General features: G+C 40.0%; 1 protein-coding gene across 7 annotated transcripts in view; it reads right to left on the reverse strand.

Annotated features, from left to right (window-relative positions):
* Positions 1 to 18,908, reverse strand: part of ATG13 (autophagy related 13) — a 177,307-nt gene that overhangs the window by 38,810 nt on the left and 119,589 nt on the right. For all 7 annotated transcript variants that reach the window (XM_053696497.1, XM_053696500.1, XM_053696498.1 and 4 more), the window contains one exon: positions 8,366 to 8,491. In XM_053696497.1, the coding sequence (XP_053552472.1) occupies positions 8,366 to 8,491 (126 nt within the window). The remainder of the gene's footprint in view (positions 1 to 8,365; positions 8,492 to 18,908) is intronic.

Raw genomic sequence — 18,908 nt, forward strand, 5'->3', positions numbered from 1 at the left:
AATAATGAATCGATTTAGCCCAGAAAAAGTCTACAGTCTTAATAAGCCCATGTGAAGCCCTTATTTACGATCGTAATAAACATGGCTTACCGGATCCCATAGGGAAAATGACAGCTTCCAGCATTACATCGTCTTGTTAGAATGTGTCATACCTCAAGCAGCAAGAGACTGCACACTGTTCCCCCAACTGAAGTTAATTGCTCTCAACAGTCCTGTGTGGAACAGCCATGGATTTTAGTGACGGTTGCTAAAATCATTTTCCTCATACAAACAGAAATCTTCATCTCTTTTCTGTTTCTGAGTAAATAGTACATACCAGCACTATTTCAAAATAACAAACTCTTGATTGAATAATAAAAACTACAGTTAAACACTAAAAAACTCTAAGCCATCTCCGTGGAGATGTTGCCTGTACAACGGCAAAGAGAATGACTGGGGTAGGCGGAGCCTAGGAGGGATCATGTGACCAGCTTTGCTGGGCTCTTTGCCATTTCCTGTTGGGGAAGAGAATATCCCACAAGTAAGGATGACGCCGTGGACCGGACACACCTATGTTGGAGAAACAGAACTTTCCAAGATAAAAGCTTAATATCAATGGAATGAAGGGGTTCAAACGGAACACCCTGAAGAACTTTAAGAACCAAGTTTAAGCTCCACGGAGGAGCAACAGTCTTAAACACAGGCTTAATCCTAGCCAAAGCCTGACAAAAGGCCTGAACATCTGGATTCTCTGCCAGACGTTTTTGTAAAAGAATAGACAGAGCAGAAATCTGTCCCTTTAACGAACTAGCGGATAAACCCTTTTCTAAACCTTCTTGTAGAAAAGCCAATATCCTAGGAATCCTAACCTTACTCCATGAGTAACTCTTGGATTCACACCAATATAAATATTTACGCCATATCTTATAGTAAATTTTTCTGGTAACAGGTTTCCGAGCCTGTATTAATGTATCAATTACCGACTCCGAAAAATCACGCTTTGATAGAATCAAGCGTTCAATCTCCATGCAGTCAGCCTCAGAGAAATTAGGCTTGGATGGTTTAAAGGACCCTGAATTAGAAGGTCCTGCCTCAGAGGCAGAGACCATGGTGGACAGGACGACATGTCCACTAGGTCTGCATACCAGGTCCTGCGTGGCCACGCAGGCGCTATCAGAATCACCGATGCTCTCTCCTGTTTGATCCTGGCAATCAGTCGGGGTAGCAACGGAAATGGAGGAAACACATAAGCCATGTTGAAAACCCAAGGGGCTGCTAGTGCATCTACCAGCACCGCTCCTGGGTCCCTGGACCTGGATCCGTAACAAGGAAGCTTGGCGTTCTGGCGAGACGCCATGAGATCCAGTTCTGGTTTGCCCCAACGATGGATCAGTTGAGCAAACACCTCCGGATGGAGTTCCCACTCCCCCGGATGAAAAGTCTGACGACTTAGAAAATCCGCCTCCCAGTTCTCTACGCCTGGGATGTGGATCGCTGACAGGTGGCAAGAGTGAGACTCTGCCCAACAAATTATCTTTGAGACTTCTAACATCGCTAGGGAGCTCCTGGTTCCCCCTTGATGGTTGATATAAGCCACAGTCGTGATGTTGTCCGACTGAAATCTGATGAACCTCAGTGCTGCTAACTGAGGCCAAGCTAGAAGAGCATTGAATATTGCTCTTAACTCCAGAATGTTTATTGGGAGCAGTTTCGCCTCCTGAGTCCACGATCCCTGAGCCTTCAGGGAGTTCCAGACTGCACCCCAGCCTAATAGGCTGGCATCTGTTGTTACAATCGTCCAATCTGGTCTGCGAAAAGTCATTCCTTTGGACAGATGAACCCGCAACAACCACCAGAGAAGAGAATCTCTGGCCTCCTGGTTCAGATTTAGTAAAGGGGACAGATCTGAGTAATCCCCATTCCACTGACTTAGCATGCATAGTTGTAGCGGTCTGAGATGCAGGCGCGCAAATGGCACTATGTCCATTGCCGCGACCATTAAGCCGATTACTTCCATGCACTGAGCTACTGATGGGCTTGGAATGGAATGAAGGACACGGCAAGCATTTAGGATTTTTGATAACCTGGACTCCGTCAGGTAAATCTTCATCTCTACAGAATCTATAAGAGTCCCTAGAAAGGGAACCCTTGTCAGTGGTAACAGACAACTCTTTTCCATGTTCACTTTCCACCCATGCGACCTCAGAAATGCTAGAACTATCTCTGTATGAGACTTTGCATTATGAAAACTTGACGCTTGTATCAGAATGTCGTCTAGGTACGGAGCCACCGCTATGCCTCGCGGTCTTAGTACCGCCAGAAGCGAGCCCAGAACCTTTGTAAAAATTCTCGGGGCCGTAGCCAACCCGAAGGGAAGAGCTACAAACTGGTAATGCCTGTCTAGAAAGGCAAACCTTAGGTACCGATAATGATCTTTGTGAATCGGTATGTGAAGGTAGGCATCCTTTAAGTCCACTGTGGTCATATATTGACCCTCTTGGATCATGGGTAGGATTGTTCGAATAGTTTCCATCTTGAACGATGGAACCCTTAAGAATTTGTTTAAGATCTTCAGGTCCAAGATTGGCCTGAAGGTTCCCTCTTTTTTGGGAACCACAAACAGATTTGAGTAAAAACCCTGCCCTTGTTCCGTCCGCGGAACCGGGTGGATCACTCCCATTACTAAGAGGTCTTGTACACATCGTAGAAATGCCTCTTTCTTTATTAGATTTGTTGATAACCTTGACAGATGAAATCTTCCTTGTGGAGGAGAAGTTTTGAAGTCCAGAAGATATCCCTGAGATATTATCTCCAATGCCCAGGGATCCTGGACATCTCTTGCCCAGGCCTGGGCGAAGAGAGAAAGTCTGCCCCCCACTAGATCCGTTTCCGGATAGGGGGCCCTTTCTTCATGCTGTCTTAGGGGCAGAAGTAGGTTTTCTGACCTGCTTGCCCTTGTTCCAGGACTGGTTGCCTTTCCAACCCTGTCTGTAACGAGTAGCAGTCCCTTCCTGTTTTGGAGCGGAGGAAGTTGATGCTGCTCCTGCCTTGAAATTACGAAAGGCACGAAAATTAGACTGTTTGGCCTTTGATTTGGCCCTGTCCTGAGGAAGGGTGTGACCCTTACCACCAGTAATGTCAGCAATAATTTCTTTCAAACCGGGCCCGAATAAGGTTTGCCCTTTGAAAGGAATATTAAGCAATTTAGATTTAGAAGTTACATCTGCTGACCAGGATTTAAGCCATAGCGTTCTGCGCGACTGGATGGCGAATCCGGAGTTCTTAGCCGTGAGTTTGGTTAAATGCACAACGGCATCCGAAACTAATGCATTAGCTAGCTTAAGGGCTTTAAGCTTATTCATAATCTCATCCAATGGTGCTGTGCGAATAGCCTCTTCCAGGGACTCAAACCAGAATGCAGCTGCAGCAGTGACGGGCGCAATGCATGCTGTAATATAAAACCTTGTTGAACAAACATTTTCTTAAGGTAACCTTCTAATTTTTTATCCATTGGATCTGAGAAAGCACAACTATCCTCCACCGGGATAGTGGTACGCTTGGCTAAAGTAGAAACTGCTCCCTCCACCCTAGGGACCGTCTGCCATAAGTCTCGTGTGGTGGCGTCTATTGGGAACATTTTTCTAAATATTGGAGGAGGGGAAAAGGGCACACCGGGTCTATCCCACTCCTTGCTAATAATCTCTGTAAGCCTTTTAGGTATAGGAAAAATGTCAGTACACACCGGTACCGCATAGTATTTATCCAGCCTACATAATTTCTCTGGGATTGCAACCGTGTCGCAATCATTCAGAGCCGCTAACACCTCCCCTAGCAATACACGGAGGTTCTCAAGCTTAAATTTAAAATTTGAAATTTCTGAATCCGGTCTCCCCGGATCAGATCCGTCACCCACAGAATGAAGCTCTCCGTCCTCATGTTCTGCAAATTGTGACGCAGTATCGGACATGGCTCTCGTGTCATCGGCGCGCTCTGTCCTTAACCCAGAGCTATCGCGCTTGCCTCTTAACTCAGGCAAATTAGATAATACTTCTTTCATAACATTAGCCATATCATGCAAAGTGATTTGTAAGGGCCTTGATGTACTTGGCGCCACAATCTCATGCACCTCCTGAGCGGGAGGCGAAGGTACTGACACGTGAGGAGAGTTAGGCGGCATAACTTCCCCCTCGTTGTCTGGTGATAATTTCTTTACCAGTAAAGACTGACTTTTATTTAAAGTAACATCAATACAATTGGTACACATATTTCGATTGGGCTCCACATTGGCTTTTAAACATAATGAACAAGTAGATTCATCTGTATCAGACATGTTTAAACCGACTAGCAATGAAGGCTAGCAAGCTTGGAAAAAATCTTTCAATAAATTTACAAGCAATAGAAAAAACGCTGCAGCGCTTTTAAAAACACAAAAAACTGTCACAGTTGAAATAACAATGAACTAATTCAGTTATAGCCAACAATTATAACAGTAAATGTATGAATTTAGCAGAGGATTGCACCCACTAGCAAACGGATGATTAACCCCTCAATACCCAAAAAACGGGTAATCAATTTAAGATTTAACGCTTTTATCACAGTCAAACACACTGTCACAGGTCTGCTGTGACTGACTACCTCCCTCAATAATGAATTTTGAAGACCCCTGAGCTCTCTGGAGACGTCCTGGATCAAGGAGGAAGAAGCAGGAAGACTGTGCTAGAATTTTAACTGCGCAACAAGGCGCTAAAAAAGGCCCCTCCCATTCATATTACAACAGTGGGAGACCTGTTACAACGGTTTCTATGCAGAAATATACGTTAGCCATATGGAAAAAATCATGCCCAAAAAGATTTATCACCAAAGTACCTCACAAAAACGAATAACATGCCAGTAAACGTTTTAAAACAACTTTCCAGTGTTATGCAAAGTTATCACTGAGCCTGCTACCAGTCGCTTCTACTGCAGTTAAGGCTCATACATTTATTACAGTATTAACAGTATTTTCTCAGTCAAATTCTAGTCCCTAGAAAATAACTCAACTGTGCATACATTTATCAGCCTGATACCAGTCACTACTACTGCATTAAAGGCTGTACTTACATCATATGGGTAACAGCAGTGTTTTCTTAGTCAATTCCATTCGTAGAAAATATTACTGCACATACCTCATTTGCGGGGAACCCCGCATGCTATTCCCTTTTCTGAAGTTACCCCACTCCTCAGAATGTGCGAGAACAGCCAGTGGATCTTAGTTACGTCTGCTAAGATCATAGAAAACGCAGGCAGATTCTTCTTCTAAATACTGCCTGAGAGAAAAAAACAGCACACTCCGGTAATTAGGTAAAAAACTCCTATCTCCTCTCGCGACCTCCTTCTTTGTTGAGACTTGCAAGAGAATGACTGGATATGACATGTGAGGGGAGGAGCTATATAGCAGCTCTGCTTGGGTGATCCTCTTGCAACTTCCTGTTGGGAAGGAGAATATATCCCATAAGTAATGGATGACCCGTGGACTGAACACACTTAACAAGAGAAAACACACACTTTTTCTAACTTTGATCCCCAAATTCTGTTACACATCTACAACCACCAAAAAACACCCATGCTAAATAGTTTCTAAATTTTGTCCTGAGTTTAGAAATACCCAATGTTTACATGTTCTTTGCTTTGTTAGCAAGTTATAGGGCATAAATACAAGTAGCACTTTGCTATTTCCAAACCATTTTTTTTTTTTTCAAAATTAGCTATAGTTACATTGGAACAATGATATCTGTCAGGAATCCCTGAATATCCCTTGACATGTATATATTTTTTTTTAGAAGACATCCCAAAGTATTGATGTAGGCCCATTTTGGTATATTTCATGTCACCATTTCACCGCCAAATGCGATCAAAATAAAAAAATCGTTCACTTTTTCACAAACTTTAGGTTTCTCACTTAAATCATTTACAAACATTTTGTGCAATTATGGCACAAATGGTTGTAAATGCTTCTCTGGGATCCCCTTTGTTCAGAAATAGCAGACATATACGGCTGTGGCATTACTTTTTGGTAATTAGGCGGCCGCTAAATGCCGATGCGCACCACACTTGTATTATCCCCAGTAGTGACGGGGTTAATTAGGTAGCTTGTAGAGTTAATTTTAGCTTTAGGGTAGTGTAGTAGACAACCCAAAGTATTGATCTAGGCCCATTTTGATATATTTCATGCCACCATTTCACTGCCAAAGTCAATCAAATAAAAAAATCGTTCACTTTTTCACTAACTTTGGGTTTCTTACTGAAATTATTTACAGACAGCTTGTGCAATTATGGCACAAATGGTTGTTAATGCTTCTCTGGGATCCCCTTTGTTCAGAAATAGCAGACATATATGGCATTACTTTTTGGTAAATAGAAGGCTGCTAAATGCCGCTGCGCACCACACTTGTATTATCCCCAGCGGTGACGGGGTTAATTAGGTAGCTTGTAGGGAGCTTGAAGGGTTAATTTTAGCTTTAGTGTAGAGATCAGCCTCCCACCTGACACATCCCACCCCCTGATCCCTCCCAAACATCTCTCTTCCCTCCGCCACCCACAATCCCCCGCCATCTTAAGTACTGGCAGAAAGTCTGCCAGTACTAAAATAAAAGGCTTTTTTTTTTAAAATATCTGTTAAGCTGTGATGGACCCCCCCCCCCTTAGCCCCCAACCTCCATGATCCCCCCCAAACAGCTCTATAACCCTCGCCCACTACCTATTTGCTCCCATCTTGGGTACTGGCAGCTGTCTGCCAGTACCCAATTTACCTCCCAAAAAGTATTTTTCTTTTTTTTTTTTTATACGATTAAAATTTTTCAGTAGTGTAGCTGCCCCCCTCAATACCCCCCTCCCAGATCCTTTTGATCATTATTTTCCCCCCCTCCCTCTCCCCCATTCATTGGTGGCAGTGGTTGCTGTGCGGGCGCGTGCTCCCTGCAGGCCCCCCCGCACATTCAGGAACCGGATGCCGGGTAGTGATGGGCCGCCCACCCGCCTCCCTGCAGCTGCTCCCACACACCAACGATCGGCTCCATCGCTACTGGTGCAGAGAGGGCCACAGAGTGGCTCTCTGCATCGGTCTTGGAAAAAAGGTATTGCAGTGATGCATCACGGCAATACCTTGAAAGCGGCTGGAAGCGATCAGGATGGCTTCCAGCCGCTTTAAACCCTAATGTCATACAGGGTAATTCGCTGGTCTTTAACGACCAGTTTGTGTGTGACGTATCCTGTACGACTTGCGTCGTTAACGGGTTAAAAACAGTTAAGAATGTTTAATCCTGATCAATAACAATTTGACATGTTTAATAATTCATGGCTTTAGAAACCTAAACAGTTGCAGTTACAAATTCTATTTTAAATGACCATTAAATGCTGTAGAATTGCATAATCAACAAATGCACAATAAAAATACAATGCAAAAACACAGAGTTTGAATTTAAAATGAGCAGTATATATTTTCGTAAAAAAATTGCTTTAATTCCCCTATCCTCTGTGTCAGCTGAATCACATATCTACAGTACATAAGCAATACACGTTTAGCTTTTCAACAAAGAATACCCAGAAAATGGAGTAAATCTGATAATGGAAGTAAATTGGAAAGTTTTATTTTGGCTTTTCTGACCCTTTAAAGGGATATTGCAGTCAAAACTGAAATGCACTATATTTGAATTATATATTTGATTAGAAACATATTTACAATATACATATATTGGCAAAAATGCCTCTAGTAAAAGCTATCATGGTTAGCATTTTTTCTCTGCATGTGCATGTGAAGCATACCTAGATATTCTCAGTGCACCAGCATTTTAAATATTGCAGCTACTAAGAGAGCCAGTGGGGTGTTTCATGACAGCAATGATACAAATTGAGTCATTACCAGATGCTACAAGCACCTTAGGTTCCCGAAGCAAGTGCTTTGTTTAAAAAACACTTTTAAAACAGCTATAGCTTTTACTAGAATAATTTTTTGCTCATGCTTGTATGTTGCCAAAATGCTTCTATTCAAAACTGAAATGCACCCGTGTGTTTTCCAGTTTTGGACGTAATGTCCCTTTAATACTGAAAAGTGAACTAAAAAGTAAATATAAGGAGATGCTACTTTATTAAAGTGACAGATTCATGAATCAACAAAGTGACACATAGAAATAAATGTGGATAAAGCTCGTTATCCCCAATGCATATTATATTGATTGCAAGCTTTCAAATATAGTAGGAAAATAGGCTTGATCAGATCTCAAGCTTTTAATGTATTTATGTTCCTATAGTCACAAGGTTCTCAACTGGAAGTCAGTCATTAGTCTAACAATGCTGTGTGCCGAGCTGCAGCACATGGTTAAATGGCAGCAGCAATCTCATTTGTTCTTACCAAATCCTCTGCCATTGACTGTACAGCAATGTCTATGGAAAGGCTGCTGAGCTGTGGAGGATTCTGGAACTCACGGTAAAATGTCCCAACATCCATGGGAAGATCATCTTTGGAGAAAGCAGGTCTCTAGAAGAAAGATGCGTGCCGGTTATTGTAGAAAAAAACCACACAAACACCTTACATTGGTAGATATACTGAAGACCATGTAGTCACCTTGCATAAATGTTCTACTAAGGCTTCATGAAGACTTCTGGCTCCAGTCTAGTACCAGAATGAGGGACAAAAAATAAATTCAGACTTCCTGATTTCCTTAGTAACTCCCCAAAATATATTTAAGTGTGCTGAAAGAATCTTAATATCCCAAAAATAAACTTAAAGGAACATGAAATTGAAAATGTTTCTTTCATGATTTAGATAGAGCATGCGAGTTTAAACAACTTACTTCATATTCATAATTTTATGTTCTCTTGGTATCTTTTATTGAAAAGCAAGGGCGTAAGCTCAGAAGCATGGGCATGTCAAGAGCACTAAATGGCAGCAGTTTTGCTAAATTTTTATCCATTTGCAAGATCACTAGATGGCAACACTATTTAGTACCATGCAGTGCTCCCGACACCTACTTTTTAACAAAAGATACCAAGAGAATTATTTTTTTTTTTTTTATAAAAGAAGTAAATTAAAAAGTTGTTTAAATTCAAATGCTCTATCTGAATCATGACAGAAAAATTTAGTTTTTCTCTATCCCTTTAATAGTGGCTTGTTATGACTGTAAGCCTCTTAAATACAGAAGTATGGGACACTTCTTAAAGGAGCTGGTATTCAGTTCAGTGAGGGGATGTTTAAGCAATATTGTATATGCTTATGATAGATGATATTGTGTGTGTTTTTATGTGATTTACTGTAATAAATGAGTTTGCAAAAACAAAATGTATGCTTACCTGATAAATAATGTTCTTTCCTGGCAGGAAGAGTCCACAAATCCATTCCTATTACTAGTGGGAATTCAACTCCTGGCCATCAGGAGGATGCAAAGAACTCCCCAGCCGAGGGAATACGGAAAGAGAAGAGGACACAGAGGGTATAGAGGTGCCTAATGTTTAGAAAAAGACCAAAAGCTGTCTCAAAATTTAAATAAGGGTGGCGTGGATTCTCCATGCCAGGAAAGAGAATAATTTATCAGGTAAGTATAATTTTTTTTTTCTTTCTAATGGCATGGAGTCCACGAATCCATTCAAATTACTAGTGGGAACCAATACCCAAGCTAGAGGACACAGAAAGGAAGGAGAACAAGACAGGCAGACCTAAACAGAAGGCACCACCGCTTGAAGAACTTTCCTTCCAAAAGAAGCCTCAGCTGAGGCAAAAACATTTAATTTGTAAAATCTGGAAAAAGTATGCAATGAGGACCAAGTGGCCGCCTTGCAAATCTGTTCCACAGAAGCCTCATTTTTAAAGGCCCAGGAAGAAGAGACAGCCCTAAAGGAATAAGCTGTAATTCTCTCAGGAGGCTGTTGTCCAGCGGTCTCATAAGCCAACTAAAGAACACTTCTCAACCAAAAGGAAAGAGTAGAAGAAGTGGCCTTCTGACCCTTATGGTTACCAGAGAATACAGAAAAAAAGGCAGTAGATTGTCAAAGACCTCTAGTTGCTTGCAGATAGAACTTCAGAGCACGCACAACATCCAGGTTATGCAACAGACCTTCCTTATGAGAAGAAGGATTAGGAAAGAACAAAGGAACGACAATTTCTTGACTGATATTGCAGTCCGAAACCACCTTATAAGAAATCCTAATTTGGTACGAAGGACCGCCTTATCCGCATGAAAAATAAGGTAAGGGGGATCACACTGCAGAGCTGAAAGCTCTGAGATTCTACGAGCAGAAGAAAAAGCGAGAAGAAACAAAACTTTCCAAGACAATAACTTAACATTGGCTCAAACGGAGCTTGCTGCAGAACCCAAAGAGCAAGATTGAGGCTCTATGGAGGAGCGACACAAGCACACAGGCCTGATTCTGACCCAAGGCCTGAACAAAAGATAGAACATTCTGGAAAGTCGGCCAGACGTCTGTGTAAAAGAATCGAAAAGGGCAGAGATTTTGACAAACCTTTCTCCAGGCCCTCGAGAAAACAAATGCGGGGGAACCCTCATCTGACTCCAAGGGAAACCCCTAGATCACACCAGTAAAGGTATGTACGCCACACCTTATAGCAAAACATGCAAGTTACCGGCTTATGAGACTGAATCATGGTATCAATCACTTTATCAGAAAACCCTTGTCTAGACAAGACTAGGCGTTCAATCTCCAAGCAGTCAGCTTCAGAAAATCTAGGTTTGGATGTAGAAAGGACCCTGAAGTAGAAGGTCCTTCCTCAAAGGCAATTTCCACGGGGGAAAGGATGACATTATTACCAGGTCCGCAAACCAAATTTTGCAAGGCCAAGCTGGAGCGATTAGATCACCGAAACCCGCTCCTGCTTGATACAGGCTATTACCCAAGGAAGGAGGGCAAACAGAGGAAACAGATCATTTAGACCAAAAACTATGAAACCGCCAGAGCATCGACCACAGCTTCTTGCAGATCCCTTGATCTAGATCAGTATTTTGGAAGTTTGGCATTTAGACGAGACACCATCAGATCCAACTCGCGAACACCCCACCTGAGAGTTATCATTGAGAATACTTCCGGATTAAGGGCCCACTCTCCTGGATGAAAATTCTGCCTGCTCAGATAATGGCTTCCCAGTAGTCCACCCCTGGGATGTGGATGGCAGAAATGAGGCAATTGTGAGACTCTGACCACTGAAGAACATGAGTCACCTCCTTCATAGCTAAGGAGCTCTGTGTTCCTCCCTGGTGGTTGATATACGCCACCGAAGTAATGTTGTCCGATTGGCATCTGATAAACGGGACCAAACTCAGTTGAGGCCAAGCTATTAGAGCATTGAAGATTGCTCACAACTCTAAGATATCTAGCGGGAGGGCAGACACCTCCTGAGTCCAAAGTCCCTGAGCTCTTAAGGAACCCTAAACTGCACCTCAGCCCGAAAGGCTGGCATCCGTGATCACAATCTCTCAAGATGGTCTCAGGAAGCATGTGCCCTGGGACAGATGGTCCTGAGAGAACCACCAGGAAAGGGAATCTCTTGACCCGATGTCTAAGACTAACCTCAGAGAGGTCTGAGTGCTCTCCGTTCCATTGTCTGAGCATGCATAACTGTAGAGGTCTCAGATGGAAACGAGCAAAAGGAATAATGTCTGTGGAAGCCACCAAAAGACCAATGACTTTCATACACTGTGCCAATGATGGACGAACAGAGGACTCGAGACAAAGACAGGCAGCAAAAAGGTTGGATTTTCTGACCTCCGTTAAAAAAATCTTCATGGAGATAGAGTCTATGATTGTCCCCCAAAAATATACCCTAGTATCTGGCACCAAGGAACTCTTTTCCAGATTCACGGTTCCTGTGGGCGTGTGGCGATGACGTCATCGCCACCCGCCACTTCCATTCTAATGCCGGCCGGATCACCTGTGGGCCCACTTTTGACGCAGATCTGTGCCTATGCAAGTATGAGTATTTCTCTCCTCATTGCCCAAGTATAGGTTGTTATTTGCTTCCTGTGTGCCTTTCTCCTGAACTGCTGTATACTGTGATTGCCTTACTGTTGCTGAAACCTGCTTGCCTCTGACCATTCTATTGCTTAACCCCTGAACTGCTGAGATACATTTGGACTGCCAATTTGTTGCCTGAAACCTGCTTGTCTCTGACCATTCTATTGCGTAACCCCTGAACTAATGAGTTACATTTGAACTGCCTATTTGTTGCCTGAACCCTGCTTAACACAGAGTACTCTCCTGCTTATTCCCGGTTTTGCTGTGTATCATCGGACTGCCTGCTCATGGCTGACTCCTGATTGTCTCAGACCATACTCTGCTTTTCCCTCGTGCTTTGAAGGATTTCCCTGTCTACCGTGAGTACTGCTTACCTTATTTTCTACCTGTTTCACTTGTTCTGAGATATTTCCTTATCTTTCCACTTGACGCCGGGATAAGAAGACTAATGGCCAGGATTGGTCTGATAGGGAATTATCCCACGAGCATTACAGTGAGAGTGGAGAATAAACAACAGAGAATCTGTATGGGATCTTGCTAAATGAAAAGAGGGCGCCTGAACAAATATATCGTCCAGGTAAGGTGCCACCGCAATTCCCTGAGATCTGGCCACTGCCAGAAGAGCCCCTAGAACCTTTGTGGGGCAGTGGCTAGGCCAAAAGATAGGGCTACAAATTTGAAGTATTTGTCCAAAATAAGTCCCCAAACATAAAAGTAGGATAAAATATATGTTACGGACCTATTAACAATCCCCTCAATATGAGAGAGATTAATACATGGATCCCCTGTACCAGACAGGATAACATAGGTAAAACATCATTATGTATTATCATATAGGCTATGATGAAATAAAAAATTATAAACAAAATAGCGTCTTGAGGGCCCTTGGATAGCTAAAAAATGTGCATGCCACCAACAGCGCATTAACCTCCTAATATGAAAGGGATTGAAATGCAGAATGTATACAAATAAAAAAATGAAAAATGTGACTAATCATTTACATTGAACTACCACCAGATGGCGACAAATACCAGAAAAACAGAAAGATCAGGAGAAAACCCTGACAAATAAAAGTGCATTGAATTCCTGCACAAAGAAAACTCAGTCCTCATGCCTCTTTAAAATATTTTTATACACCAAGGCTGTTAAAATATAAACGAGGACAAACTGGAGTAAATGACGTTCAGATAGCCCTCAGCACCCATTTCCATCTAGAGTCTTATATAAATTTGAATACATAAAGAATCTCAGACAAAAAGGAAAACATTTTAAAGGGACACTAAACCCAAATATTTTCTTTCATGATTCAGATAGAGCATGCAATTTTAAGCAACTTTCTTATTTACTCCTATTATCAATTTTTCTTCGTTCTCTTGCTTTCTTTTTTGAAAAAGAAGGCATCTAAGCTAAGGAGCCAGACGATTTTTGATTCAGACCCTGGACAGCACTTGTTTATTGGTGCTGTCCAAACAGTAAGGACAACCCAGGTTGTGAACCAAAAATGGTCCGGCTTCTAAACTTACATTCTTGCTTTTCAAATAAAGATAGCAAGAAAATGAAGAAAAATTGATAATAGGAGTAAATTAGAAAGTTGCTTAAAGGGACACTAAACGCACATTTTGTTTTAATGATTAAGATAGAGCATGCCATTTTAAGCAACTTTCTAATTTACTCCTATTAACATTTTTTCTTCATTCTCTTGCTATCTTTATTTGAAAAAGAAGGCAAGGAGCCAGACAATTTTTGGTTCAGACACTGGACACCACTTGTTTATTGGTGCTGTCCAATCAGCAAGGACAACCCAGGTTGTGAACCAAAAATGGGCCAGCTTCTAAACTTACATTCTTGCTTTTCAAATAAAGATAGCAAGAGAATGAAGAAAATGTGATAATAGGAGTAAATTAGAAAGTTGCTTAAAATGGCATGCTCTATCTGAATCATTAAAGAAAAAAAACATAATTTATGCTTACCTGATAAATTTATTTCTCTTGTAGTGTGTTCAGTCCACGGGTCATCCATTACTTATGGGATATATTCTCCTTCCCAACAGGAAGTTGCAAGAGGATCACCCAAGCAGAGCTGCTATATAGCTCCTCCCCTCACATGTCATATCCAGTCATTCGACCGAAACAAGACGAGAAAGGAGAAACTATAGGGTGCAGTGGTGACTGGAGTTATAATTTAAAACTTAGAACCTGCCTCAAAAAGACAGGGCGGGCCGTGGACTGAACACACTACAAGAGAAATAAATTTATCAGGTAAGCATAAATTATGTTTTCTCTTATTAAGTGTGTTCAGTCCACGGGTCATCCATTACTTATGGGATACCAATACCAAAGCTAAAGTACACGGATGATGGGAGGGACAAGGCAGGAACATTAAACAGAAGGAACCACTGCCTGTAGAACCTTTCTCCCAAAAACAGCCTCCGAAGAAGCAAAAGTGTCAAATTTGGAAAAAGTATGAAGTGAAGACCAAGTTGCAGCCTTGCAAATCTGTTCAACAGAGGCCTCATTCTTAAAGGCCCAGGTGGAAGCCACAGCTCTAGTGGAATGAGCTGTAATTCTTTCAGGAGGCTGCTGTCCAGCAGTCTCATAGGCTAAGCGTATTATGCTACGAAGCCAAAAAGAGAGAGAGAGCTAGCCGAAGCCTTTTGACCTCTCCTCTGTCCAGAGTAAACGACAAACAGAGAAGAAGTTTGTTGAAAATCTTTAGTTGCCTGTAAGTAGAACTTCAGGGCACGGACCACGTCTAGATTATGCAAAAGACGTTCCTTCTTTGAAGAAGGATTAGGACATAACGATGGAACAACAATCTCTTGATTGATATTCCTGTTAGAAACAACCTTAGGTAAAAACCCAGGTTTAGTACGCAGGACTCTGGATTGGATGAGACTCTTAAGCGCTTGTGCTTAATTACCCAATAAGGAAAGATAGTCTTACTATGTAGTTGGATTCAATGAGATCTATTTATTTTTAGAATTATAAATACATACAATAAAATTTAAAACAATAGAAATTGATTCTTAAAACAAATCTAACTGGTTGGCCAACCATACAGTGTGAATAAAATGTTATAATATGTTTTCCAATCCCTGTTACTTAGTGTGTTATACAAACATATCTGTATATTTGAATTTTTGAATTTTGGTTTAATTGCAGATATTTTTTATGGATTTGATATAGTGGACTTGTGAAGAAGTATGGTATCCACAAAGAATATTCGCAATATTAATTCTTAATTACCATATTTACCATATTCGTTTGTTTAAAGCTGAACATACATAATTAAAATAGCGTCAATGGTATCAACAATATAATTAAAATAGCGTCAATGGTATCAACAATAGTAACAAATAATAAAAGTGAAACAAAAATAAAGTGATACAGTAAAAATCGTATAAGTTATGAAAGATAAAGTCTTTCTGCCGTGATCGTTAGAGTAATTGTTAATTGCTTTTTGTTAAAAGCGCTGTTGTTAAGTCCTCCGTGGGGATAGTATGTGCGGGCGTGCTGCAACACGTTTTTATCTAATTGCTATATATATTGCGATTATAAGTCACTGTTAAGTAGTTTTGGTTATCTGTCCTTCACATTAACTTCCTTAGTTGGTGTAGGTATAATAAATCTTACCCGTTGTTTCTTTTGGGATACTTTGTTTCTGGTCTAGTTTCTTTTTGTACCCAATTCAATCTTTACTGTGATGAATGTGGATCGGAAGCCGGGATAGCCGCTGCCGGTGTTGTAGTGGTTTCAGTATGTCGAGTTGGTTTGTCTCTGCGATTACACACACTTGAAGAAGTAGATGCTGGGGTATTGTGGTAGTGTGCTTTAACCGTTAATCCTTTTGTCAGATGGCTGGGCTTTTTGCCTGGTTCAGGTTTTCAAAACCTCTTGAATTGTTGCGAATGTGTTCTGTTTAGATCCGTACTCTATTTGTTTCAGAGTATCCGATCTGCAGGTGTCCACAGGTTTCTTTAGGCCCAATTATTAGGTAAGGTATTTCAGTTGTTCTTGGCGGTCCTTTGAAAGGAGGACTAGGTGCTTTGAAGGTTGTTCTTGAACGCTTCAGAATATCTTTCAAGCGTATTTGTTGGTCCGTGGTTTGATGTAGTCTTGGCTGGTCCACTTCGAAAGTGGACTATGAAAATGTTCAGTGTAGCAAGGAGTAGGCAACGCGTTTCAGCTGATTAATACAGCCTTTATCAAGCATATCCTTGCAGTTGTAAACAGTGGGTTTTTGTATTCTGTGATTTGATTCTATTGGATCCCCTAGGTAGTTGTATCTTTACAATCTGGTGATCCTATTGGTTGTTGTGTCGGTGCTTTTGATTGGTCATTCCTTAGCATGTGACCTATTAATGGTTCAGTTTATCACGGTGATGGGGGAATTTTCACTTATTTGTATCAGATGACCAAGTAAATGCATAAAACGTTATGAAAACTTGTTCCAGTAGTAAACACAAATACGAATGTATTGTTATAATAAAAACATAAATAACTTTTTGTACGTCAGAGAATCTGTCCTTACAGGGTTTGTGAGTCAGTATAAGGTTTTTGGTATATGCCAATTTGAATATTTATTATGTTCTATTTAGTCCTTTAGTGCAAGAATTCATATTTTATTGTTGGTTCAATTCTAGGGTTGGTAAATTAGAGGTTTAGTCATTTGTTTTGATGATGCAATTTAATATAACAGTGGAATGGGAAATTTCAATTTTGCGTGTTCTTGTTTGATCTTTAGTAATCGTTTGTTAAAAAGCAGTTTTTTTATTAATAATCGTTATTTCCATTATTATTGCTTTGGTGCAAGTATATGAAACATGCATTATTGGTTCTGGAATTTTTATTCCTATTTTTGTAATTTATTTATTTTTAGTGTTCGTTCTTTTATAATCTTTTGTTGAAGAGCAGGTTAATCTTTTGGTATTCATCATTTCAATTGTATTGGTTCAAGGATATAAAACATCCATTATTAATAGTTGTGTATCAATCTGTTGGGTTTCTCTTCCGAATTTGGAGTGTTTGTTCTCTTTTAGCCTTTGTTGAAAGAGGGTATCATAAAACGATTTCTTAAAATTTGGTGAAATTTTGAATTGTTTATGAAGTGTTGTTATCAGATGCATTATTATTGGTTCTGGAATTTTTATTCCTATTTTTGTAATTTATTTATTTTTAGTGTTCGTTCTTTTATAATCTTTTGTTGAAGAGCAGGTTAATCTTTTGGTATTCATCATTTCAATTGTGTTGGTTCAAGGATATAGAACATCCATTATTATTAGTTGTGTATCAACCTGTTGGGTTTCTCTTCCGAATTTGGAGTGTTTGTTCTTTTTTAGCCTTTGTTGAAGGAGTGTGTCATAAAACGATTTTTTAAAATTTTTGGTGAAATTTTGAATTGTTTATGAAGTATTGTTATCAGATTGGGTTTTTGGTGTTGGCATGCAGGATTTTTTGTGGTTCAAGTATTCAAGAAACAGTTTAGACTGAAGTCTATATTCAGACCTTTTGGTCTTAAGGTTTGCATTTCGAAGATCCATTTTGCTTCTTTTTTAAGTAGGTTGTTTGCCTGGTTACCACCTCTTATATTTTGTTTAATTTTTTGTATAGCTGTGTAGTTGAAATATTTTAGATTGCTGTTATTGCAAGTTCTGAAGTGTTTGGGAACTGGCAGGTCTTTATTTCTTTCTAGTTCCGATTTTTCTATTGATAATATGTGTTCCCTTATTCGTTCTTTTATCATCCTTTCCGTTTCACCTATATATTGTTTGTCACATTTTGTGCATGTTATAAGATATATTATGTTTGTGTCTGTACATCTTATAGTCTCTTTTATTTTATATTCCTTGTTTGTGATGCTGGATTTGAATGATTTAGCTTTTTTTGCATGTCTGCATGCTTTGCAGAAACCGCAGGGATAAAATCCCTGTAATGTTTCACCTTGAACTCCTTTTTGGATTTTCGGTTTGTTATGTTTTATGGTTGGAGCTAGTGAACTTTTTAGGTTTTTGGCCTTTTTGTAAATGAATTTACAAAAGGCCTTTTTCATTTACAAAAAGGCCAAAAACCTAAAAAGTTCACTAGCTCCAACCATAAAACATAACAAACCGAAAATCCAAAAAGGAGTTCAAGGTGAAACATTACAGGGATTTTATCCCTGCGGTTTCTGCAAAGCATGCAGACATGCAAAAAAAAGCTAAATCATTCAAATCCAGCATCACAAACAAGGAATATAAAATAAAAGAGACTATAAGATGTACAGACACAAACATAATATATCTTATAACATGCACAAAATGTGACAAACAATATATAGGTGAAACGGAAAGGATGATAAAAGAACGAATAAGGGAACACATATTATCAATAGAAAAATCGGAACTAGAAAGAAATAAAGACCTGCCAGTTCCCAAACACTTCAGAACTTGCAATAACAGCAATCTAAAATATTTCAACTACACAGCTATACAAAAAATTAAACAAAATATAAGAGGTGGTAACCAGGCAAACAACCTACTTAAAAAAGAAGCAAAATGGATCTTCGAAATGCAAACCTTAAGACCAAAAGGTCTGAATATAGACTTCAGTCTAAACTGTTTCTTGAATACTTGAACCACAAAAAATCCTGCATGCCAACACCAAAAACCCAATCTGATAACAACACTTCATAAACAATTCAAAATTTCACCAAAAATTTAAAAAAATCGTTTTATAATACAATCCTTCAACAAAGGCTAAAAGAGAACAACCACTCCAAATTCGGAAGAGAAACCCAACAGGTTGATACACAACTAATAATAATGGATGTTCTATATCCTTGAACCAATACAATTGTAATGATGAATACCAAAATATTAACCTGCTCTTCAACAAAAGATTATAAAAGAACAAACACTAAAAATAAATAAATTACAAAAATAGGAATAAAAATTC

The sequence above is a fragment of the Bombina bombina genome, unplaced genomic scaffold, assembly GCF_027579735.1.
Source record: "Bombina bombina isolate aBomBom1 unplaced genomic scaffold, aBomBom1.pri scaffold_368, whole genome shotgun sequence".
NCBI classification, from domain to species: domain Eukaryota; kingdom Metazoa; phylum Chordata; class Amphibia; order Anura; family Bombinatoridae; genus Bombina; species Bombina bombina.